The sequence below is a fragment of the Talpa occidentalis genome, unplaced genomic scaffold (assembly GCF_014898055.3).
Source record: "Talpa occidentalis isolate TD23 unplaced genomic scaffold, MPIMG_talOcc4v2.1, whole genome shotgun sequence".
Taxonomy (NCBI): domain Eukaryota; kingdom Metazoa; phylum Chordata; class Mammalia; order Eulipotyphla; family Talpidae; genus Talpa; species Talpa occidentalis.
Window position 1 is genome coordinate 29,494,119 of NW_026555331.1, and position 26,907 is coordinate 29,521,025.

The following is a 26,907-nucleotide window of genomic DNA, read 5'->3' on the forward strand; positions in this document are numbered from 1 at the left end:
CAGGGAAGTCGCAGCGCTGGCTCAGGGGGCGGGGCGGGGCGTGTCCTCGAGCCGGGGGCGGGGCGTACCCAGTACACCCGCGGGCCACCTGGGCCGGGTCCTAGTTGGAGGTGGCCCGAGGCGCTGGGCTCCCTCCTCGCCCACAGCCTGGCGGAGTCTGCGCGATGGGCGACCCGGGAAGGCCGGAAGCGGCCGGGCCTGAGCTGCTGGAGGTAAACGCCGCTGCCCCTCCCGTCCCGCCCCACTGTGGCGTCGGCCGCCGGCTGCAGGCTGCGGCGGGGACCTGCCGGGTGCAGGTCGGCTGTGGGAAATGGCACCATCGCGGTCGGAAACCCGGTGCAGGCCCGACCGCGAGCCTGCGCCGTAGCCTGGTTTCTCGCTCGCGAGCGCCTGGGAGGCGGTCCCGGGGGGGCGAAGAGCGAGGCGGGCGGCGGCTCCTCTGCTGAGCTCCGAGGTCAGCCCAGGCCAGAGCTCCGAGGCCTGGCCCGGCGGGGCGCGCCCTGGCTTCAGATGCCCGCTGCTCGGCGCCTGGTCTTGCCTGTCGGGAGCCCTGGTCCGGGAAACAGCCAGGGAGCGAGGGGTGGTTCTTGTGCTGGAGGACGCGTCCTCCCTGTGCGGTGGTTCCAGGGAGCTGGAGGATGCACAGGGAAGCCCACGCTGGAGCTTGAGGAGGAGACAGTAGGTAGAAGGGCGACTGGAATCCTCGTGATGCTGCAAACAATCGGGTTAGGAGGCCTGTTTTGCTCAAACCCGGCTACTTAGCAGAGTCTTTGGGATGTCACTTTCCACGCTGAAAGTGATACCTTTTTTCACAGAGGATTAAAATGTTTTATGCAAATTTCTAAGGAAGTTGTGGGTGCTTAGTAAAACCTAAGTTAACGTGTTTATTTCTCTGGGTTCTGATTATTGCAAGTATATAGTAACAGCAACTAAACCGGATTTATTAAACTGTAGGGTTGTTCAAGCTATTGCTCTATAATTTCAATACCCTGTTATTTTGCAATTACTTCTCAACCATTATGTAGTAGAGAATTACTTTTTGTACTTATCTGGAGCCATTTTGCTGTGTGTGGTGGCTTTGATATAATAGCTTGAGCGCTCACGGACTCTTGCTTAACCCTACATTTCTTTAGAAAATTGTAGATTCCAGATTTGGAATTTTATTTCGATTATGCACACATTAAGTAACTAACAGATAATAAATATCCCTTAAATTTTCTCTTTTGAAACAGATACTTTTAGTGCCTAGTTCCCCCACTTAATTCTGATTTTTCTTTTTGTGCTGATACCAGCAGCCACTGAGACTTAAGACCCAGAAATTTATTTTTGTTTATTTTCTCTATTTCAGTGATACAGTCCCACAAAAACAGAGGTAGACTTTTAGTTCTTGCATGAATTTTCGTGATCATCTAGTCCGAAGATTTTTTTTATTTGAAAATGCAAGGATGCTTTAAGTACTTTCTCTAGCTAGATTGGGGCAGCATGAGTCACCTGCATCAGAACGCTGGGAGTACTTTATAAAAAATGTACATTAATGGATCCTCACGCCAGACACAGTGGCTCAAAATCTCCTGGCATGGGTCTGAGACCACATTTTTTTTTTTTTTCTTTACTGAGGTAACATTGGTTTATAACACTGTACATCATTTAGGTGAATAGCTTCACACCTCCTCAGATGTATGTTATCACACCACCACTACCATCAAAGCATATATAGGGGGCCACTGAGCTCCCCCCTCCACTTTACCACCCACCCGTAGCAGCCTTAATTCTGCAGGAGACCATTTTAAACAAGCACTTCAGGTGATCTTAGTACACTTATTTTAAGAAACTCTGCCTTAAATTGTTTATAAATGAATTTGAAGGGGGTTTTATAGCTCTCCTGAAGTTTGTAGATTTTATATTTGCAGATGGGAATCTCCTGAGGAAGAGGTCCATCCAGCCCATAGCTTTCATAAAATTAACTATCAAAATCTAATTGATAGTTCCTGTTTTCAATGTAAGAAAGTTTAGGCCACAAAAGTTTAAATGACAGACTCAGAACCACACAACTCAGTAACTGAGCTAAGTTTAAAACGAAGTTCTTGTTCCTGGGCGAGTATTTACCTCTTTCATCAGATTTAGTGGGAACAGAAGAATGAAAATACGATTAGATAACATCCCAATATCCTACTTCACCTGAGGAGTGGAAGAGATGAAAGGCAAGCAAATGAAAGTGGTGGAATTGAGACTGCATGGAAGGAGAGACCTTGCCATAGGCCAGCCTGGGTAGGGCATGGTTACTGTTAGCTGTTTCTTGCCTGATTGGAAACTCTCAGTGGCTCCCAGATGCCAGATGTGTTATATATCAATAAAGATTAGTTGTTAAAAAAAAACAGTTTGTGGAATCAGGTGCAAGTGAGACAAATATAAAACGATTAGGAGGAATCATAAAAGAGACAAGCCTTCAGTACACAGGTGGCTCTATCTTAAATATGTTAAAGCTGGAAAGTGTCAAGCAACTAATTATGGTATGTTTATGTCAGAAAGACTGGGGATTCCAATCAGTGAGCCAAGTCAACAATAGCCATATAGCAGATTAGTAAATAAATGTAAATTTGTTTTAAATTAAATCAAATATTTAAAGGCATGTATAATTTTCTTATGATTCCTTAATTTAGTCAATTTTCAACTACCAGTTTGTGTCACTTGGGAATAAAAGCCTGTACTGTCATCTTATTACTGAAGCTTTTCCTTTTTGTTTAGTTTTGAAAAAAAAAAAAATTTGGTTAACTCCTGAAAAATAAGCACAAATGGTCACAGTGATTTTGTTGTTTTTAACTGCTAGTCTTTCCCTCTCATGGCATTCTTTAGTTAAGGAGAAATAGTTCAAAAAACTTTCATGTGAGATAATCCAAAAAGAAAAAAAAAAACTAACGACCTGGACACTAGTGATTTCCTGTGTATAGTAAAAAACACATCTGTTATTTTTATTTCTATTTTAAAAGGTTGAAGACATCCAAAAGTGAAATGTTTATTGTTTTTGCCACTAGAAGGGACCACAGGGTTTGTCACAATACATTTGGAGGTGTTTTCAACCTTCTTTCATGTCTTCTCTTTGTCCCTCACATACCATAAAGTCCAGACTTAGAAAGTTACTTCTAGTAAAAAATGAAAAAAGGAGCTTATTATAGTAGCCTTTTCATGCCCATCCTCATCTTCTGAGAGAGGCACTAAGGGAACATTTTGTTCACAAACTTAGAATTTATCCACTACCTTGACAGTTTTGCAACTCGTTTTTTTGCTTACTCACAAAGTAATAATCATGACAATATATCTCTGAGTGCTTATTATGCACCAGGCTGTTTACAGCACTTTTCATCACAATCTGTGAAGTAGGTATTTTACTGTTGAGGAAACCCAAGCTAAGAAAAATTAAGTACCTTCTGTGGTCACCTAGCTAACCAGTTACTATTAACCTACTTAGGCATTCAACTTAGGCAAGCTGGCGTCAACACCTAAGCTGTTCCCCGACTCCCCAGATGTGTATTTAGATAGGAATGAAGAGAAATGTCTACAACAAAATGGTTGTTTCTACTTTGTTTTTCAGAGATTATCTTCAGCCATCAATGAAGATGAAGAGCCACTCCTAAGAAAGAGTTCTCGTCGATTTGTCATCTTTCCAATCCAGTATCCTGATATATGGAAAATGTATAAAAAAGCACAGGCATCCTTCTGGACGGCAGAGGAGGTAAGTGGTATCACCTTTATCAGCATTAATATTCTATTGGTTAACACCTTCTGTTAGAGGATATTGAAAATTTTAACTTAAAGATACATTGAGGATCATTTTACAAGCTCATGTTTCAAATTATTAACTTTGGTGTTTTCCAAGGTTTGGTGTCTAGACTCCTATCTGTAAATATGTTTCCCGCTGCAAAAAATGACATTTTAGTCTGCTAGATTTTTCTTCCTATATATTTTTAAACATTTTCTATTTTTAAACAGACTTTTGGTTTACTATACCTCAATGAGACTAGTCTTTACTTAGGGTCAGCAGAATATTTAAAATGACAACTAATTAGAAAATGAAAGTGAAAGCATTAGGGACACAGCTTTCAATGGAGAGACCTGATGGTACAGAAGGAGCTGTCTACACAGAGATTTTGCTCAGCCTGCCAGGCTGAATTCACAGCGCTTCTGCTAGTCTGGTCCTCAACCACAATCTCAGGCACAGCTGTCTCAACAGATAGGACAGCTGTAGAAAGCTTTCTGCTAGTGTGGCATTTTCCACCTAAGAAATGAGTCGTACACAGCAAATTCGAAAATACTTGCTGGCTTGGAAAGGACAGCTGGTTTGCAAGTGGTTGCTCTGTAGTCTAATTGAGCCCAGATAGTTGCTCTTTGTCTTCATCTCTGAATATGATGGTTATATCTGCATGTCACTCATGCTTCGTGTGAGTGTTTATCTATATGGCTGCATGTATCTTTTTGGATAGATATGTTTGGCTCTATCAACCTGTCTGTCAGTTATTCCAGAGGCTGGCTCTATACATGTGAACACACCCAGTTAAGAATGCAGGCTCTGGTTCCCACTGTCTAGGTACAAATTCTGGCTTTCCTATTTACTAACTCTGGAACTACGAAGGTTACTTGCCTTCCCCTTGTATCCTCACTGGTAAACTGGGCTAATAGTACCTGGTTCATTGGATTGTTATGAGGATTAAAGAGGTCTTTAGAATGTTACATGGCACTTAGTTAGCACCAAACAAAGGTAAGCTATTATATATTTTTTTGCAGTAAAAAGTTATTAATTTTATTATATCTCAAACCTTGAGTAAATATCTTATAAAATTTTTTTTAAAGATTTATTTATTTAGGGCCTCCCCTGGTGGCGCAGCGGTTGAGTGCTGGGTTGCGAGGTTGCCTGCAACCTCTGCAGCGCCAGTTAGATCCCCAGCCACCGGCAAGGGTCCCACAAAAAAAAAAAAAAAAAAAAAGAAAAAGAAAAAAAAAAAAGATTTATTTATGTATCCAAGAGCTGGGGTGTAGGTCAGAAGTCAGGAGGGGGCGGTGAGAAGATACACCAGAGACAGAGTGGGGAAACAGAACAGGCAGATTGACTGAAAACACTGATGAGGGGAAAAATGGGTGAGACAGGAGAGGTCTGCTGCTCCATGTGGGTCACCTCCCTGGCAAGGGATCGAACTTGTGCTGTAGAGGCTGCGGGCAGCCTCATAGTGCTGTGCTTAACCCCTTGCGCCACTAGGGAGGCCCCACTTATAAATACTTTCTAACTAAAATTTTTATTGAGATAATGTTGATTTATATTGTTTGTGTTATGGAAATACAGGATTCCTCCTGCCCTGGTCTTTAGGTGTTGGTTCACCACCAAAGCAATAATAATCCTCCACCATAATGGCCCTTCCCTGCTTTGCTCTTGTGCCTCCCCACCTCCTCTGCAGAATGGGGGAGAGTGACACTAGATATCAGAAAGTATCAATTTTTTAAAAAATTATTTTATTTTATTTTTATATTCCCCATACAATTGCGACCCCCTTATTTTGACCCCAATCCCTCCCCTCCCCACCCCCACTCCCCCAGAAAGTATCAATTTTTGAAGGTTCTGTTACACTAATTTTACCCACTTACCCATCCTTGTTATTTTGTATTGTTATATAATTAACATTTTGTTAAATTATAGTTAACATATAATAAAACCAAATGAAAAAACCTAGTATTTTCAAATTAGGTCATAGTACCAGGCACACCTGACTGTCCTTAACTGTTTGTGGTTTTTAGAAAGTTTCTTTGTTCCATATGGTTAAGAGAACAAATGGAGTACGCAGGTGGCTTTATCATTCATCATGCCAAAAGGTACTTGTAGTACTTGGGTTTCTTGAAATTCATTTGGAAATTGTTTGCATCTTTAGCAAATATAATGTATGTTTTACTTTGTCTAGAAAACACTGATTTTTAAAAATTAAAATATATTGTTACTGGGCTCCCCTGGTGGCTCAGCGGTTGAGTGCTGGGCTGCAAAGCTGCCCGCAGCCTCTGCAGTCCCTATTTGATCCCCAGCCACCAGCGAGGGTCCCACATGGCACGCAGACCTCTCCTGTTGCACCCGCTGCTCCCCTCAGCAGTGTACTTCTGTCCTTCTGCCTGTTCTGCTCCCTGCTCTGGCTCTGTTGAATTCTCTCACCTTCTGACTGTACCCAGTGCTTGTGTAAATAAATAAATATATCTTTAAAAAAAATTAAAATATATTGTTACTTATTTTGTAGGCATCTTCTCAAAAGATGCAAACACATTTTTAATTCCACACATTTTTTATTTAAACAAGTTGTGTAAGTTACAATTTAGTCAAGTTTAGGTTTCATTGTTTTATCAGTCATTTAGCTTTATTCCTAAATATGATTGATCATCAGACACCATGATTCAGAAGACAAAGGTCTGGGATTTGAGATTTCTTTAGAACTACCCAGGCAAATCTGACAAACAGTAATTTGGAATCAATATTTAGATAGTTGAAATTGAGAATTTACTCAAATGAGGTAGGTCTGAGTAGGAAGGTTTACATCTTGGGAATGGAAAGTGACAAATGTAGTATAAATAAAAGATATTTTAATGGAGGGTTTGAAGAGATAGGGTTTTTTTTTTTTAAAGATTTATTTATTTATGCAGACAAGTACTGGGGTACAGGCCACAGGTGTGGGGGTGAGAGGATTTACCAGCGACCGAGTGAGGAGCAGAACAGGTGGATTTACTTAAATACACTGCTGAGGGAAGCAGTGGGTGAGACAGAAGAGGTCTTGATGTGCCATGTAGGGTCCTCTCCCTGGCTGGGGATTGAACTCATGTGACTGGCTGGCAATAGCTTGATGGAGCTGTCTTTAACCCCTGCACCCCCAGGTAGGCCCCTTGAAGAGATAGGTTTAATATTTAAGAGCAAACATAATAATAAAATTTAACATCAAGAATATAGTACATTAAAAACAGGGAGACATCCTTAAATTAAATCTGAGTTGAGATCCTAATAAAAGCATGTGGGGCCTTCCCGATAGCGTAGCGGGTTGAGCGCAGTGCTGTGAAGCTGTCTGCAGCCTCCACAACGCCAGTTCAATTCCCAGCCGGCCAGGGAGAAACCCACATGGCTAGGCAGACCTCTCCTGTCTTGCCCGCTGCTTTGGTCCGTCTGCTGTTCTGCTCCCCGCTCTGTCTCTGGTGAATCCTCTCACCCTCCCACGACTCTGGGCTGTACCCCAGCTCTTGTATAAATAAAAATAAATATTTAAAAAAAAACCTATAAAAAAATAAAATAGCATGTGATATTTACCTTGTGTATTTTAAAAGATGCACACAAATATCGCCCCCTCCTACCCCATTATATTCCCAATACTTAGCACAATGTCTGGCTTGTAGCAGGTGCTCAGTAAACAGTAAACAATAACAGGAAAAAACATTTTAGAAAAAAAAAGGTTTTTGAAAGGGTCAGCGATTAGGGATTTGTTAGAATAGATAAAAGGACAAAGGGCAATTATATATTTCAGATGTTTATTAGGTTATTATAAAGCATAGTTAAGAGATATTCCTGAGACAAAAGGTCTGCAAGGTACATTTCAAGACTATTTTTAAATTGTAGCTTCCATAAACTCTAGAGTGGTCTCTCTACTAATCCCAAGGACTGATTCTTTTTTTTTAATTCAATTTATTTTTTTAAACATCCTTGTTTATTTTTTTATAATATAGGGTTTCTCCCCTCACCATTCTGCCCTTCCCTCCCACCACCAAAGCACCCCAAATCCACCACCACAGCACCCCAAATCCTCCACCATTTTTCATTGCTGTCCTCTCCCCTGTTTTCTCTTCCCTCTCGCACCCCATCCTCAACCTGTTCTGAGTGTCTCAGATCTATAGTCTGCTTTCAAGGGTCAGTCTTACACTCTGCCTTTGTCTGATCCTCTTGTTTGTTTTCTCTAGATTCCAAATATAAGTGAAACCCATTCCATATTTGTCTTTCGTCTTCTGGATCACTTCACTTAGAATAATCCCTTCCAGTTCCATCCATGTTGTGGCAAATGGGGCCTAAAGCACATCATCACATTGGGGATTAGGTCTCAACATACGAATTTTGAGGACATGAAGCATTCAGTCTATAGTAGTAATTAGTAGTAATATTAACCTTTTTTTTTTTTTTTTGCTTTTTTTTTTGAGAATTGTTTTTTTCTTTTTTTTTTTTTAAGATTTATTTATTATACAAGCACTGGGTACAGTCAGAAGTGTGGGAGGGTGAGAGAATTCACCAGAGCCAGAGTGGGGAGCAAAACAGGCAGAAGGACCAAGGTATACTGCTGAGGGGAGCAGCGGATGCAGCAGGAGAAGTCTGCACGCCATGTGGGACCCTCCCCGGCAGCTGGGGCAGGGGATTGAACTGGCGTTGCAGAGGCTGCGGGCAGCCTCACAGCCCAGCGCTCAACCGCTGTGCCACCGGGGAGGCCCCCTTTTTTTTTTTTTTTTTTGCTCTTCTTACTATTAACATATTTTACTGCTATTGAAGTATCCCTCCTTAACTATGAGATGGAAGTTAGTTTTCCTAACCCTTTGAGAAGAATTTAACTCCAAGTTAAAATTTTTGAAAGTCTTTTTGTTTCAGGTTGACTTATCGAAGGATCTCCCTCACTGGAACAAGCTTAAAGCAGATGAGAAGTACTTTATCTCTCACATCTTAGCCTTTTTTGCAGCCAGTGATGGAATTGTGAATGAAAATTTGGTAAGATTTTTGTTTTACTTTTATTCCCATTCAGTAGTTAAACGATGATAATGACAGTGGGATAATTAAACTGAGCCTGAAAGAAGATGTCTAGAAAATGAATAAGATGAAGCTTATCTCTTGTCAGAAGAAAGGATACTTTCTGTCATTTGATCTGTAAAATATCAAGCATATTGTACCAAAGATAATTATAATTAAACATTAATTTGATTTTTACCTTAGCTAGTAATCCTAATAGAGAACCTGAATCTTAATAACCTTCTGGAGCTCTGTAACAGAAGACTGGGTTCCAGCCTCCCATTTTTAAACTTGTATTAAGGTTAGCTAGGATGTGTGCTTTCTTTTTAAAAAGAATAGAAAATTATGGACTTTGATCATGAACTAAAAGGGCTTAAATAGATCTACTGTCTACTGTTGGGAGGAAAAAGTGACTTAATGATTAATTCTACAAAACAAGTTATTTTTGATAAATGCTCTAAAGTAGAGTTGGCATTATAGACATTAGATTAATGATTGTAAAATAATATATTATGCAACTTGTTTGCTGTGGGGGTTTGATGATAAATGCTAATACTTAAATGATCTGTAATATCTTTCCATCCTGTTTGTGGCATGACCGACAACTTTTAAGTGACAATTCTGATATCCAGGTTTTGACTTGCAGTGTTTAATGAGACCCCACAGAATTGGATATATTTTTTCCCTTATGTTCTTAGGTGGAGCGCTTTAGTCAGGAGGTACAAGTTCCAGAGGCTCGCTGTTTCTATGGCTTTCAAATTCTCATCGAGAATGTTCACTCAGAGATGTACAGTTTGCTAATAGACACTTACATCAGAGATCCCAAGAAAAGGTATTACTGGGATTTTATTCACAGAGTGTTTTACTATTGCTTGATTATGTTATGAGAATAAAACTGTTAGGGAAATGATATTCAAATATGGAATTTTAGAAATATAATGTTTTCTACTGTTTGGTTAAAAGAAAACATATAGAACCTGTTATTTATGGAGAACATTCTATTTAGCAATTGATTATTCAAATTTAGTAAATTTTGTGTCAGACCAGATCCAAACCATAAAGTTTGAGTTTTACTTTTATTTCTGTTTTATGGGCATGTTAAAATTGCAGAAAAACTGAAGATCTTATATTATAGAGTTATAATTATCATCTCTGAATAACATCTATGAAAATGTATCCCAGTTAAGAAAAACAAGTGAATAGCTTTGTTCTGAATTCTTTTGTTTTAACAGGGAATTTTTATTTAATGCAATTGAAACAATGCCATTTGTAAAGAAAAAAGCAGATTGGGCCTTGCGATGGATAGCGGATAGAAAATCTTCTTTTGGTATGTAGCTTGAATTTATGTAGATCAGATTAACCTCTGATTGATTACATTGCTCAATATTTTGTGGTTTCACAGTGCTAGTCAAAGTCACAGTTTGGGAAAGGGATACAAATATCTCAGTGTGCACCTTTAGTAGACTCCTCATTCCTAATAATTAGAAACCAATGATAAAATAATATGAAGCTGTTATTCTGTTTACTAAGTTGAACATTGAATGGTTAAGATATCAGTGCCTAATTAGATGAAAATAAGATTCAGTCACTTAGACTCCAACAAGAATTTTATAGCAATTCCAATTTTGTATCTTTCAGAAATGTTTATTTCAAGGATTTAAAGCAAATTAAAGTCTTCACATTTTTTCAGGGAACAAATTTGTAGTGTCTGAAAAATTCAAGATTATTTCACTCAACTGGGGCAAGAAACAGTTTGTATCAACAGGCTTATTTATCATATATGTGTGCAAACACCCTTGTAGATGAATTGATATTAAATAACATTCTTTTAAGTAATGTTAAGGATTAATACTGTATCTTATACACAGTAGTTGCTGAATAAATAGTTGTTACATGTAATTAAAATATTTAAATATTTGAACAGCTTAAGTATTTCTTTCATGATTGGTGCTCTTTGTGGTTTTATTCATTATTTGTAATGATTTGGATTCATTAAGCAGTATTCCAAATACTTGCATCCGTACTCCTTTGAGCTCTAAAAAAATTGAGGACCACATCAGAAAAAGGGGTGGGAATTGTATGGGGAATATAACCAAAATGAAAATGCGTACATTATGCAAAAATGAAAATGATGTAAGAATTATAAAATAAAATAATTTATTAAAAAAAATTGAGGACCACAAAATGCCTCTGTTTATGTGGGTTATTGATATTTCCATACTAGAAATGAAAACCAAGAACCTTTAAAAAACATTATTAACACAGTTATAAATAGCAGTAGTAAGTACCCCTTATATTTTAACACAAATAACATATTTCTGTAAAAACACTTTATTTTCTAAAGAAAATTAATGAGAAGAATGGTAGCTTTACATTTTCACAAATCTCTTTCATGTCTGACTTAATAGATGACAGCTGGATTATCTCTGCTTCCACATTCAATTTGTTGCTGAGTGTTGTTTTAGTTACAGTAATACAGAAAATCTTGACTCCTTCAGATATGTAGTTAGAAAAGGCAAGGGGAGTATTTTGCTTTTCAGATTATTGAGATGTCATGTAGCTTCTCTAGGAAACAGCACTGTATGCTCCTGGGAGTATGACAGTGGAAAAGGTAAATAGTGTTTTAGTATCTTTATGGAAATAGTTTTGCCCTGGTAGATTTCTCGGGTCAGTGGATCTCCAGGACCACACATTGAAAATCATGTAGCATGAGGTTTGGGTGTGCATATAGTTTGTCAGGGAAGAAGCCTATGTTTGTATTACCTTCAGTCCATTTTGAGAATGAGAAAAGGGTTATCTTCATGGGTATAAAAATCGTCTGGAGATTTTGTGAAAAACAAAACAAAACAAAAAGCCTGCAGAATCCTGGTCCTCACCAGAGAATGGTTTAAGAAGCCCAGGTAGGACTGAGGAGTCTGGATTTTATCCCCAGTTGATACTCTCACAAGTGGTTTGACAAATACATTTCAGAACTATTGGTTTTAGAGAAAAAGAATGGAAATACCAGGTGTTCAATATGCATGGAAAATGTTAGTATAGACAGTGCTGATGGCACATGATGGAGAAAGCTCACAGAAGCATGCATTTTGTGATACTATCAGAGAAGATAACCTAGAAATGGAGGAGGTTGGAAGTCATCGGGAGACATCCAGGGCTCCAGTTACATTATCCATATTGCTTACTCCCAGGCCAGCCCTATTTAGGGTTCAGATTGAGAGTCTCAAAAGAACATGGTCTCAAGTGGTGCAGGGGAACGGGTGGGAAAGAAAAAGATTGAAGAGTACATTGATGACTCTCCTTTTTGGGAATGGAGCTAAATGACAATAACATGGAAATAATGTCTTGCTTTGCTGTGCCCTTCACTTCCCATTATGCAGACGAGGAAGTGAAGTCTTTGTGCTGTCTGCCTCATTAGTAATTTTAAGTTAACAAAGGCCTCTCTTTCATCTGACTATGGGCTTTCCCTAGCATTTGTGGTGACCTTAGTGACTTCTGCTCTAAGTAGGACCCAGTATAGCAATTCTTCTTTTAGATCCAGACTCCTCTGATCATTTACTTTTATTTTTATTTTTTTAAAGATTATTTATGCATATAAGAACTGGGGTACAGGCCAGAGGTGCAGGGGGTGAGAGGATTCACCAGAGACAGAGTGGGGAACAGAACAGGTAGATTGACTGAAAAACACTGCTGAAAGGAGCCGTGCTTGAGTCAGGAGAGGTCTGCTGCGCCATGTGGGCTGCTGCCTGGCCATTCGTGCTGCAGTGGCTGTGGACAGCCTCATAGGTTGTGTCTTAACCCCTTGTGCCACCAGGGAGGCCCTGATCATTTACTTTTAGCTAGAAAGAACCTAAGACTACTTCTTAAAAAGGAATTAGTTTGAAGTCGATATGTTATAAGGAGATTCCATTCCTGTAGAACTAAAAATTCTTAATTATGCATCTGTGTAGTTTTTTAAAAATTTCTTTAAAGAACTTTAAAAACACTAAATATAGAGATCCCACCTCCATGTACGTGCTAGAATTACATTTCAAACATGAAAAAATATCTTAGCGATCCGATCTTAGTGCATTGCATCATAGAGGTAAAAAATACAACCTATTTTCCATCTCTAAATCAAATCATGAGGGGTTTACAGTCATTAAACATTTTAGAAGAAATATTTTTAAAGTTTATTTTTAGTTTACACCTATTCTTTTTTTTGAATAAAAATAATTTATTTTTAAAATGTATTTTTTAATATTTTATTTTATATAATTCTTACATCATTTTTCATTTTTGCATAATGTATACATTTTCATTTTGGTTATATTCCCCATACACTTGCACCCCCCTTATTTTGACCCTAATCCTTCCTCCCCCTCCCCCCACCAGTGTGTCTCTGGTTTATAGTTGCTTGTTGATTTTGATTTTTTTCTTTATTATAGTTAGTCTTTTTCCTGGTCCCTTATTTAGGTTTTCTACATTCCTGCTATGAGTGAGACCATCAGGAGTTTACACCTATTCTTGGGAAATTTTTCAAATTTTGCCTTTCATTGTCCTTCCATCCTTTTCAAAGAGAATGGCCTTCTGTAGCTGTCTTATCATTTACATTCTTCAGCATTCACATGAATACATAGATTAATTAAAATAATAATTTTCCATAGTCTAGTTCCATTGCACAAATGTGCACATGATATTACCTTAATGGCAGTTAAAAAATGTATCAATGACAACTTCCATTATCTTGTTAACGGTAATGTGGGAATACAGTTATCTATATGTTAAACTAGGACAGATCTCCATCTTAAGAAGTATAACTAGCTAGTCTAAAGAACCAGGTATGTTTCAAAGTCAGCATAGTATAGAGATTATTACTATATTTTAATATTTAGTGAATACTAAATTCTTCTTGATAATTCCTTCTACATAATATGTACTTAGTATTTAATTTACATTTCTTCTGTTTTTTTCAAAGTTTTTCTTTTTTTTAAAGATTTATTTTATTTATGCATACAACAATTGGGGTGTAGGCCAGAGGTGCGGGGGTGGTGGTGGTAGTGAGAGGATTTATCAGAGACAGAGTGGGGAACACAACAGGTGGATCTACTGAAATACACTGCTGAGGGGAGCAGCAGGTAAGACAGAGGTCTGCTGCACTATGTGGGTTAGCTCCCTGGCTGGAGATGGAACTCATGCTGCAGTGGCTGGCAATAACTTGACAGCACTGAGAATTAACCCCTGTGCCACCAGGGAGGCCCTCAAAGTTACTTTTAAAATTAAATCTCTAAAAATAAAATACTATGAAAGTTTTTCTGATGTTTGGGCTATTAATGAGTAAGTATTTGATATAATTGATCTCTCTGATTTGGTTTGTTTAAGACAGGGAAAAGAACAAGGACAAGCAAGAGCACTATTTAGAGAGACCTAGAAATATTGAACTTAGTCATCTTTCTTTTTGAAATTTAAATATTATAATTACTTTTCTAAAATTTATGTTCAGCTTTTGGATTGAATTTTAGCAATTTTTATAAAATGGCTTATAATGTGTTTTGTCATTTAGTGCTTATGTAACACATTAATTCAATTCAGGGCACATTTGTTAAGTGCCTGTTTGGGCCTGTGACAAATAATGTGACACAAGCTATGATGTTATCACCTATGAGACAGGTCTGTGGTTGGTTCAGGCATTCACTTGCCTTTGCCCACAGTCAGTCATATAAGTCAAATCTTCCTCTCTATCCATGCACATATATAAATACTTCTCCCAAGCAGATGCACTATGGGGAGCATCTGCATGATATTTTGGGGTTGGACCTGTATTCATCCCGGGGAATAACATTACAAACATGCTGTCACTATAGACATTTTAGGAGACGGGCTTCTGCAAAGTCCCTAACAGTGAGTGACCTTTAAGACTGGGCCTTTTACATTTAGCAGAGACAACATTTTTACTGATGACGTAGCTATCTAATAGATATGTTTATTATCTTCAGATAGATTTATCCTTTTTTCATTAGAGATGTATGGTGATGTTTTTTGAAATGTTTACAGCTAATCTGTAAGCTACCTTAGACTTCTAAAAATTTAAACCTCAGCAACCTCCTCTCTCTCACCACAAAGAGGGAGGCATTTGTTATAAAATCTATTTTCTACTCTCCACTCCAGTACATACACGTACACATGTGCACAAACTGCACTTACAGGTACAGGCCATCAGATAAATCACCTCTTTTTTAATATAAAAGCTCTGTTTTTCCCGGGTACAAAGACCTATAGGAGTCCAATGTCTGACAGGATTTGAAGAGGTAGAGTCGTCAGATTTTCCTCCTCTGAAGACCCCTAAAGCTCTATCTTACAGATTTTTTGTTTCATGGCAAAATAGTTGGGTTGTTATAAAAATATATTAAAAAATACATACATATAAACACATATGTATATATGTGTAAGCTTGAAAATGTCCTCAGTATCTATTTCAGAAAGCTATTTTATGTCTTCCAGGGGAAAGGGTGGTGGCCTTTGCTGCTGTAGAAGGCATTTTCTTCTCTGGATCATTTGCTGCAATATTTTGGCTAAAGAAAAGAGGTCTTATGCCTGGACTCACCTTTTCCAATGAACTCATCAGCAGAGATGAAGTAAGGAATGAAGTATTCTTCTAATTTGTATTCATATTTGTATTTCACTTATTTTTTGTCCTCTGGAAAATGCTTATGTGACACAAATACACTGGTAGTTAAAAGAAAGAAAGTCATGTTTTCCTTGGTTTCTAGGATTCTAGATTTTCCTCTTAGCTCTCTTACCATTCTTTCTCAGTCTTGTCTGTTCACCCTTCACTATCTGCATTCCCACCTTGGCCTGTCTTCTTCACTGTGCGTGTCTTCTTAATCCATCTTATTTATTCCCATGGGATCATCTGCCATCTCGATGCTTATAACAGGACTTCCTGGTGGCCTAGAGGTTAAGTCTCAGTGCTATCACCTCCATGGCCCAAGTTTAATGCCTGGCCAGGGAGCTGACCCACATGGCGCAGCAGACCTCTCCTGTCTGCCTGTTCTGCTCCCCACTCTGTCTCTGGTGAATCCTCTTAGCCCCCAGCATCTCTGGTCTACACCCCAGTTCCTCTATACAAAAAAAACCAAACAAAAAAACCCAGATACTTATAACAATCAAAGCTTTATTTTTAGCCTCCAAATGCATTTATTCAAGTATATATGAGATGTTCTCCTGGAAGTCTCCACAGGTATCTCAAACCCGATATTTCAGAAATCAAATCTTTCTCCCCAGAGATGATGTTCTTCTGTTTTTCCTGCCTCATTGAATGGGGTTCCCCTCTCTCCAGTCATCCAAATTTGAAATCCGGAAGTCATGTTATTTTTCTTTTTTTTTTTTTTTTTAATCACATTCCTGCTTCCCCCTCTATGGCTTGCAACACTGTTTTTTCTTCTTTTTTAATTGAGAAATATTCATCTTGGTATCAGTGTCTGTTGATTTAGGTCAGAACTGCATCATCTTTCTCTATCTCTGGATTTGTCCTCTTTTTTGTTTTTACTTTTTAAATTTTTCTTCTGTTCTTTTCAGCTTTCTGCTGTCTGTTCTGTGTTTTACAACCCTGATTATTATGGATTGAATCTTTTTGCTCTGTTCACCAATTATTTAAGATTCTATACCCTTTCTTGTGTTTGCATAACCATTCTGTTCTAACGGTAATTCACAAATTACTTTCTTTGGTTGAGTTATCTGCAGTGCTATTTCTCTTTTTTTTTTTTTTTTTTGTGGGACCCTCACCGGTGGCCGGGGAATGAACTGGCGCTGTAGAGGCTGCTCGCAGCCTCGCAGCCCAGCACTCAACCGCTGCGCCACCAGGGGAGGCCCGCTATTTCTCTTTTATACAGCTTCAGATGGTATTCTTAATTTTATTTCCATTTTTATTATACCAAATTCATTTTTTTTAAGATTTATTTTATTTATGCATACAACAACTGGGATACAGGCCAGAGATGCAGGGGGGTGAGAGGACTTACCAGAGACAGAGTGGGGAACAGAACAGGCAGATTGACTGAAATACACTGCTGAGGGGAGCAGTGGGCGAGTTAGGAGAGGTCTATTATGCCATGTGGGTAGTTCCCAGGGATCGAACTCATGCTGCAGTGGCTGCAGATAGCTTCTTAAGTTACGTCTTAACCCCTTGAGCCACCAGGGAGGCCCCAAAGATTTATTTATTTATGCATACAAGTACTGGGCTATGGGCCAGAGGTGTGAGGGGAGGGGGATGAGAGGATTCACTGGAGACAAAATGGGAAACAGAACAGGCAGACTGACTGAAATACACTGCTGAGGGAAGCAGCAGGCGAGACAGGAGAGGTCTCCTGCACCATGTGGGTAGCTCCCTGGCTGGCCAGGAATTGAACTTGTGCTGCAGAGGTTGCGGATTGCTTCACAGTGCGGTGCTTAACCCCTTGTGCCACCAGGGAGGCACCCCTCTTCCAGATGTTTTATGTTGCTTTCCTAGAACCTACTTTATATAATGCCCAACCGAATCACTATATGGAAATGACTTATTAAATGTTCTCTGACTGTGGTGCTTTTCTTCTACTTTAGGGGCTTCACTGTGACTTTGCTTGCCTGATATTTCAATATTTATTAAATAAGCCCTCGGAAGAAAGGGTCAGAGAGATCATTGTTAATGCTGTTGAAATTGAGCAGGTAAGCTAGGAAACTTCTGTAATTAACACATCTCTCTTTCGTTGATGTTGGTGCCATTACTGTACTAGGCTGACTCATGAAATTGTCATTTTGTGAGTTAAAACAAATATCAACCATTTTACATAGTCAATCTGACAGTGCCAATTTGTAATATATTGCAGTTATGTCAGCTTATAATTTGGCTTATGCTAGTCTTTATTATACATTAAGGTTTCATGTATACTTAACTGTTTCAGGACGATTTTTTCTGTTCTCATTGATAGGTCAGATTTCAAGTCATAACAAATTATTTTAATTAGTTTTATACTTTAACATTTTTAGCCACTGGAGGGCAATGACAATTTGTTTTGTATTCTCAAAAATCTAGCAGAGTGTCTAGTTTGAAGCATGCACCAAATGTTTATAGAATAAATAAATAAATGACTTAGTGAATAGAAAATTTATTGCATGCAAAGATCTCTGATTAGAAAGACCTGAATTTCGCACTAAGGATATGTTTTTATCATTTGAAAGAACTAGAAAAATAAATTCAAAAATATCTTTTAGTATTGCACAGTATAATAGTCATAAATTTCCTATTGGGAGGAGCAAAAGGCATAAAATGCATTTAAGTAATCTTCAGTTGTTTTTAGCATTAAATCCAAATGGTTAATGTTTTTATTTTTTCTCTATTAACACTTTACTGTTGTTTTTTAATATAGTTCATGTTCAGTTTATCCTCCAACCTACAGATCCATTACTATTAATTTTTCATTTTCTTTTTAAATCAAGTTTACTCTTCCAACTCCCTTCCATAGACATGTTCCCCATAATAATCACAGTTGAAGAATTTTTTTTCAATATATTTCAGAATAAGACATCTCCTTTTTCTGTTGAGACAGCTTATGAATTCAAGTCCTATATGTGCTACTTCTTAAAAATTAGTAATTTCATAATTTCAGTTTATTTTGACTATTTGGAAATATTAAATAATGTGAATAATAATGCCCCAAACATTTAAAAATAAATTCATAGTGTCATGTTGAAAGAATTTATCCTAGTGTACTTTCCTTGAATGAGATCAGTGATTTAGAAGATTAATAAAACTAGAATCTTCTTCTTAGTTGGAAAATACATATTTATTGTTCTTTGTACTTATTCTGCTTTTGTTTATATCTCAGGAGTTTTTAACAGAAGCCTTACCAGTTGGCCTCATTGGAATGAATTGTGTTTTGATGAAGCAGTATATTGAGTTTGTAGCTGACAGATTACTGGCAGAACTTGGATTCTCAAAGGTGAACTGTTTAAAATGTATTGCTACTAGTGAAAATGTTATAGTCAAGTAAGGTCTCTAAAATATTTTATTTCACTGAAAGCACTTGTAACATATTGGTCTGTTTTCACAATGTCCACAACAGAGCCTTGTTTTTTGACAAATTGAATTGATTTTTGGGTTTTATTCACTAAAGTTGATTTTATTATTTTTTTAAATAAATTTTTTTTTAATTTTTCTGTATTTTTTTTTTCTTGAGGTAATAATGGTTTACACTGTGTTTGACTCAGCGCTATAGGTTCACACTTCTTCAGATCTATGTTACCACACCTACCACCAAGATACCCATAATCCTCTATCATTGTCCATTGGGCCCACTCCCCACTTTGCTTTAAACCCCTGATAATCCCCCTGGTAGCTTAATTTCTATAGTCAGATTTCTAGTATTTGTCTTGGTTTAGTTTTGTCTGTTCCTTTGGTTTTGAATAAATTGGCTTTGCAAAATCCTTTGGAACTTTTTAAGATTTATTTATTTATGCATACAAGAACTGGGGTACAGGCCAGAGGTGAGGGGAGTGAGAGGATTCACCAGAGACAGAGTGGGGAACAGAACAGGTAGACTGGCTGAAATACACTGCTGAGGGGAGCAGCGGGCGAGACAGGAGAGGTCTCCTGTGCCATGTGCGTTAGCTCCCTGGCTGGCCAGGGATAGAACTTGTGCTGCAGTGGCTGGCGACAGCTTGACAGCGCTGTCTTTAACCCGTGTGCCACCAGGGAGGCCCCTGTTTTCACTTTTCTTGGATACATAACTAGGAGTGAAATTGCTGGTTCGGAACTATCAGACTATTTTCCATTTTACATTAACACCAGCAGTGTGTGAGAGTTCTAACTTCTCCACATCCTCAGCAACACTTATCTGTCTTTCTGTTTTTTTAGACATCCTAGTAGGTCTGAAATGATATTGTGATATTGATTTGCATTTCCTCAGTGGATGATGATTTTGAGTATCTTGTCTTGTGCTGATTGTCCTTTTTATGTCTTCACTAGAGAAATGTCTAAATGTCTATCCAAATTCTTTGCTCATTTTTATTGGGTTACTTGAAGATATTATCTAGTATTCATAATTCCTGCTGTAATACTCCGCAATTCGAAAATCTTCTTTTATTGCTCCTCATGAATCTTTGAAATATCTTATACTTTCCATCAAGTAGCTTCAAGTCTGCTTCTTGAATTCAGAAGTAGTAACCTTCTTGTCAACATGGACCCCACTTTTTGCTTTGAGACATTAGCAGTTGTCTGTAGATCTATGGACAACATTTATCCTATCTTCCCTCATCTTAGTCTCTTAACATTACTATGTTGATTATCTGTTTTCTTGTGAACTAAGAAACATAACTAAACATTTTTGACAATTTCATATTTCATGGTATCATATATATGTAACTACCTAATGGTACTACCGATGGAAAGTGCCTGTAATACCTATGGTGTATTGGGCCTCTTAAACTGTGGAAACATTTTACTTTGGTTGGTATTAAATTTTTCATATTCTGAAATAATCCCTTTTTCCCATTCTAGTTCTCACAATACCAGGTATGCTAGTTTATTTTCTTGAGGAGGTTAATAAGTAACCTCAGTCATCTTAAAATTGATCAACCCTGAGAACCTCCAGGACCTTAGGGAACAATATGGTCCCTCTGGTAACTAAGCAGGTGGGGGAACTGAATGCTGAGTTATTTGTTGCTCTTTTTGTGGTATATAATTTGGCATCTTCACCATATCTAACAACATTTCTTTTCTTTTCAGGTTTTTCAGGCAGAAAATCCCTTTGATTTTATGGAAAACATTTCTTTAGAAGGGAAAACAAATTTCTTTGAGAAACGAGTTTCAGAGTATCAGCGTTTTGCAGTTATGGCAGAAACGACAGATAATGTCTTCACCTTGGATGCAGATTTTTAAAATCCTCCCCATATGTAAACCTGACCCTAGTGAAATATCTACTCTTTTCACTGTTTTTTAAACCTGTAAATATCTCCTTTAGGGGGCAGGATTTTGCTAAAAAAAAAAAACAAACAAAAAAAAACACCACCACAAAACCAATTTTCAATCAAATTGAATTTATTTAAAAACACTTTAATTTTTCTGTTTAACAACCAAAGTGTGACCTAAATACTTTTGTCACTAAAATGTAAGGTCAAATATTATATAGTGTTTAAGAACATGGGTGAAGGATCATATATGAATTTGATATGTAGTCCTTACTACTTCTGTATGACTCTTGATAAGTCACTTAATCTTCTCTAAAGCTTAGTATACTTGTTTTTAAAATGAATGTAATAGTAGGCACTAAGTTCATAGAGTGTTTACGAAGATGAAAGTGCAAAATAAATTCTGATCTAATACTACCACCACCACCACTACTGCTATTACTACTTATTAATAGTGCTAATTGCAGTGATGTGATAAAATGCTCCCATCTCCACAAAGTAATTGTGACTCTAGGTCCTAAGATCAGGATTTTTCTGTTCTGAATGTTTGGGAAAGAATATATAGATTTCCTTAAAAAATACAATTCTCATTAACACAGTCCAACTTCTTTGGATTTTCAGTATGCTATAAAGGAAATTTAGGTTTTTAGAAGCTTAGAGCAGAATGCTTATGAAGAGGAATCCAGGAGGTTGTCACGGTAGCTGATTTAGTAAGCAAAATGACTCCGCTCTGTCAGCCCACGGCATTTTAATAGTTATTAGCCCCTCTACATACCTAGTTGGGAGTGGGTCTTCTATAGTCAGATGAGTTTGGGAAATACTGTATAGTCCATTCCTCTGGTATGTGCAGTTGGTATATGAAAGACTGAGAAATTTTGCAGTATGCACACTGACTTCTCCCTGCATATGCCAAACCTTCTTAATGCAGATCTGATTTCTATCTATTAATTCTTCTCCTAACTAGTATTTCTCAGAATGTAGTTTGGAAAGGGTTGGCTTGAACCATTTTTACATAAAGGAATGACTGTGAACTAAGCAAGGGAGAGCCTGATAAGGGTTATTGAGCCACTTTAGATTTGGGCCAAGATGAATCATGTAACTGTGAATGACCTCAATTGTGTTTCTTTAATACTCTTTTAAAACTTATTTATGCTCCTCTAAGATAGAGTTCTTTCATTTTTAAAAATTTTTTTAAAAAGATTTATTTATGCATACAAGAACTGGGGTTTAGGACAGAGGTGCTGGGAGGGTGAGTGGATTCACCAGACAGAGTGGGGAGCAGAACAGGCAGATCTACTGAAATGCACTGCTGAGGGGAGCAGCGGGCGAGACAGGAGAGGTCTGCTGTGCCATGTGGGTCACCTCCCTGGCCGGGAATCGAACTTGTGTTGCAGTGGCTGCAGATAGCTTGATAGTGCTGCATCTTAACCCCTTGCGCCACCAGGGAGGCCCAAGATAGAGTTCTTTTAATGGAACTATGCATGCTGCATGATAGAACATGAGGAAGATGTTGGTCTTAGCAGTTTAAAAAAAGGCCAGGAGCTGAGATTTCTGAGAAGTTTGCCCCTTCTTTATCTTACAAAGAGTCAAACAATGTGGTTCCTTACTCACAGCAAGCTACTTTATGAAATTCTACAAGCCAAAATTTAGAGATTTTTCTCTGCATAAATATTTGTTCTTTTTAGCCTCAACTGTCTAATTGATTAAAACTGGGGGTTCTAAGGTGGATGCAAAAAGAATGGACCATAGCTATTAGAGAGAATATCAGAAACCTTGATATATTCTGGCCTCAGTAATACCATTTGTCTATACATGCTTCAGAGTGTGCCAGGTGTTTTTACATCACCTTATTTGATCTCACGATATCTTTTTTTAAAAAGATTTATTTATGCATACAAGAACTGGGGTTTAGGACAGAGGTGCTGGGGGTGGTGAGAGGATTCGCCAGAGACAGAGTGGGGAGCAGAACAGGCAGATCTACTGAAATACACTACTGAGGGGAGCAGTGGGTGAGACAGGAGAGGTCTGCTGCACCATGTGGGTAGCTCCCTGGCTTGGCTGGCCTGGTGCTGCAGAGCTGCGGACAGCTTCACAGTGCTATGCTTAACCCCTTGCGCCACCAGGGAGGCCTATGATCTCACAATATCTTTAAGAACTTGACAGAGCAACTGGTATTGAAATTCTACAGATGGAAAGAGTGAAGCTTAGAGAAGCTAAATAACTTGGCCAAGGTCTGCTCATAGTCACTGTATAATTTTTCTTTTCTTTCTTAAAGGTTACCATGTTTTTTTTTTTTTTTTTTTTTTTTTTTTTTTTTTTTTACATTATTTTTTTTTTTTTTTTATAAATTTTATTGTTATATTCCCCATACAATTGCCGCCCCCCATTCTGACCCCAATCCCTCCCCTCCCGCCCCCGCCCCCCTAAAAGTGTCTCTGGTTCATAGTTTTTTGTTGATTTTGATTTTCACTTTCTTATAGTTTTTCATTTTCCTGGTCCATTATTTAAGTTTTCTAGATTCCTGCTATGAGTGATACCATCCGGTATTTTTCTTTTTCTTTTTGGCTTATTTCGCTGAGCATGATCCCTTCCAGCGCCATCCATGTTGCAGCAAATTGCATGTGTTTATCTTTTTTGAATGCTGAGTAATATTAAAGGTTACCATGTTTTTTGTCTTTAGTACTTTGCCATCCATCTCTCTTATTCTGCTGATTTCTTCATTAAAGGCTCATATACTTTAATTAAGGTACTACATACCTAAAGTGTTAATGTATGTAGGCAATATATTCAAAGATATTTGTCTACTGCTATAACAAAAACTTAACATCTAATGTTGATGATATCCATAATATCAGAATGAAAGAAAAGTCTTATATTGCATGTTCCCTTTGTTTTGAATCTGAATCTTCCTCATAGGTAATGACAGGTGCCTTCGTAAGAAGGTTATTTATAATAGTAATAAGCCTAACTATTGAAATGAAATCTTACAATTGAAACACTGGATTTTTAATACACTGGTTTATTATTTTCAGTATTCTATATACCTTTCCATGTGCCTGGGTTACATATTTATTTTAGTTGGTACTTGGCTCTTGGTTCTTAAGAAATCAAGTTGTAGAATCTCTTGTGACTGTTATCTCGGAGGTAAAGAAAAGAACACAGAGTATGTTTGCAATTTTTTAAATAAATATATTTGAATCATTGCTATATTTACTGAAGTTCATTATATAGGAATATAAACTTGTAGTTCTAATGTAGATGGCCTTTAATAAGTGTGTTTATTATATCTTGTAGAATCATTGCTTGGAAGGAATTGGGAAGATGAGTTTGATCCCGTGCTTTCAGACAAGGCTATTTTGCTGATTATATATAATAATAAACAATTATTTTACAATACAAGGTTACCCCAGTTATGTCTTAATATATGAAATTTTTGTCTCATTTTGGACCATCTACATTTTTTTTCTTTTCACCATTTTCTTTTTCATCTGTTCATGAAGAAAGTGATATTGAGAAAACAGCAGTTTGCATGTGAAAAAAACTTGGTTTACATTTAAATATGCTAACATCACTGTCATAGAATTAAATATGCTAACACCCCTGTCATAGAATTACATTTGTACAGATTAAACTAAGAGCCAAATGTTACTAATTTACAGTGATAAAACTACTGGGGCTTCCCTGGTGGCGCAAGGGGTTAAAACATAACCTATGAGGCTGTCCACAGCCACTGCATCACAAGTTCGATTCCCTGCCAGGGAGATACCCCCATGGTGCAGCAGACCTCTCCTGTCTGTTCCCCACTCTGTCTCTGGTGAATCCTCTCACCTCCTCCACACATCTGGCCTGTACCCCAGTTCTTATATGCATAAATAAATAAATCTTTAAAAAAAAGATAGGCTTACAGGGGAAAAAAAAACCTAAGGCTGCCCGCGGCCTCTGCAGCGCCGGTTCGATCCCCGGCTGCTCCCCGGCCACCGGAGGAGGGTCCCACAATCTGCGCAGACCTCTCCTGCCGCCCGCTGCTCCCCTCAGCAGTGTGCTTCGGTCCTTCTGCCTGCTCTGCTCCCCGCTCTGGTTCTGGTGAATTCTCTCACCCTCCCGCGCTTCTGACTGTATCCAGTGCATGTATAAACAAAACAAACAAACATGCCTCTATAAAATTAAAAAAAAAAAAACCTAAGAAAAACAAACTACTGATGTGTGAAAGCTGTGCGGAAGTCAGTTTAGTCCTCTAATAAGGTATTACTTTTTCAAACTAACTTGAGTGGGTTGGTTGCCAGCTCAGGAACTCTTTCCCCAGCAGAATCTGCATGCATGGCATGGAACTAATATTTGTATATCTTTTAAATAGTTTGCTCCTTTTTAGACAGCTACATACAGAGTTGAGGGAAAATCTGATGACCCTGAGGATTTAGAAAGAAAGGATTTAAGCCTTTAAAGTTTGAAAGAAAATACGGATAAAAATGGAAATTTATATTTTTTTGTACACATAAAAATATAACAAGTCTTTTCCTGGGCCTCCCTTGGTGGCGCAGACAGTTGAACGCCGCACAGTGAAGCTGCCCGCAGCCTCTGTAGCGCGGGTTCGATCCCAGCTGGCCGGTGAGGGTCCCACATGGTGAGCAGACCTCTCCTGTCTCACCCGCTGCTCCCCTCAGCAGTGTATTTTCTCAGTCTGCCTGTTCTGTTCCTCGCTCTACCTCTGGTGAATCCTCTCACCCTCCTGCGAATCTGGCCTGTACCCCAGTTTTTGTGTAAATAAATAAATCTTTAAAAAAAATAACAAGCCGTTTTCTAAATTCACAATATTCTTACCCATTTGACTCTTTTTCAGGTATGTTTTGATTTTTTTCAATGTATCAAAGTTATATAGCCTTTATTGTGTATATAGAAAGCCTTATTTATAAGTAGATAAACCTACATATTTTCTGCAAAAATAACATTGTGGTTAATCACTCCAACCCTGTATATATAGAATTTGGGTTTCATACAAAGCAATGAGGTTTTTTTTTTTAAATTCTTATTGTTCACTATGTTGAAACAAATTTTATTATAGCTGTATTTTTTGTGTGTATGCTCTTTTTTAATAAGAACATTTATTTATAAATATAGGCATACCCTAATCAAGAAGTGTATATATTTTCTGATATTCCCTGCTTATGGATTAGAAGAGTTAACACTGTTAAAAAGACCATCTTATCCAAAGCAGTACAGATTCAGTGCAATCCCTATCAAGGCTCCAGTGACATTCTTCAAAGTAATAGAACAAACATTACTGAAGTTCATATGGAATCACAAGAGACCCCAAAGACCCCCAGAATAGCCAAAGCAAACCTGACAAAAAAGAGGAAGAGTGGTGGAATCACTTCCAGACTTCAAACTATGCCAGAAAGCCACAATAATTCAAACAGTGTGGTAGTAAAACAAAAACAACACACAAAACAATGGAATTGAGACCCCAGAAGTAAACCCATGCATCTATATACAGCTAATCTGTGACAGAGGAGCCAAGAGCATACATTGGAGAAAGAAAGCCCTCTTCAATAAATGGTGATGGGAAAACTGGACAGCCACGTACAAAATGAAACAAGACCATTATCTCATAGCATATACAAAAATTAACTCAAGATGGATAAAAGACATGGATGTAAGACCTGAAACCACAAAATACATACACTCTATATTTTGAGCCTATATTTATCTTTGGAATTCAGATGGGTCTCCTGGAGACAGCGAAAAACTAAGTTTTATTTTCTGATCCAACCATCCACTCTGTTCCTTTCAGTTGATAATTTCAGGCCATTGACATTAAAAGAAATTACTAATATCTAAGTATTACAATTTTGCTATTTATTTTCTGGTGTTTTTGTAGTTTCTTTTTCTCTTCCTTAGAATCTGAAAGTTACCTTTATGTAGTGTTTGGATTCTGTTTTTGCCTTCTTTTTACTTCTCCTAGGTATTTTTGCTTTGTGGTTACCTTGTGGCTTATACATGGGGTTCTATACTTATACCCTATCTTAAATTGAAAGCAAGTTAATCTTTAACTCCTTACTTCGGTCCCCAATTTTTCCTCCTGCCTTTATTTCTTCTGTCTTTAGAGTCTTGTTGCTTCTTTGTGAGGTTTCTTTTCATTTTACAGAAGTCCTCCAGGGTTTTGTTTTTGACATTCCCTTATCATTAATGATAGTTTTCAAGTTCTAATAGTAAAAATATGT

General features: G+C 37.8%; 1 protein-coding gene across 7 annotated transcripts; it reads left to right on the forward strand.

The window, feature by feature from the left end:
* The first annotated feature begins 84 nt into the window (after positions 1-84).
* Positions 85-26,500, forward strand: RRM2B (ribonucleotide reductase regulatory TP53 inducible subunit M2B). Of its 7 annotated transcripts, XM_054692051.1 has the most exons (11): positions 456-678; positions 3,590-3,730; positions 8,636-8,752; positions 9,469-9,602; positions 10,003-10,097; positions 15,248-15,381; positions 17,345-17,449; positions 18,610-18,723; positions 20,508-22,964; positions 23,347-23,435; positions 23,984-24,692. In XM_054692051.1, the coding sequence occupies exons 1-9, from the start codon at positions 511-513 to the stop codon at positions 20,658-20,660; spliced, it is 1,161 nt and encodes a 386-aa protein (XP_054548026.1). In that variant the 5' UTR covers positions 456-510; the 3' UTR covers positions 20,661-22,964; positions 23,347-23,435; positions 23,984-24,692. The 7 variants fall into 7 exon arrangements, with proteins under 7 accessions (XP_037359020.1, XP_054548026.1, XP_054548027.1 ...); XM_037503123.2 differs by lacking the exon at positions 456-678 and adding an exon at positions 85-212 and having other exon boundaries at positions 23,347-24,692; XM_054692052.1 differs by lacking the exons at positions 23,347-23,435; positions 23,984-24,692 and adding an exon at positions 25,805-26,500 and having other exon boundaries at positions 20,508-22,920.
* The last annotated feature ends 407 nt before the right edge of the window (positions 26,501-26,907 follow it).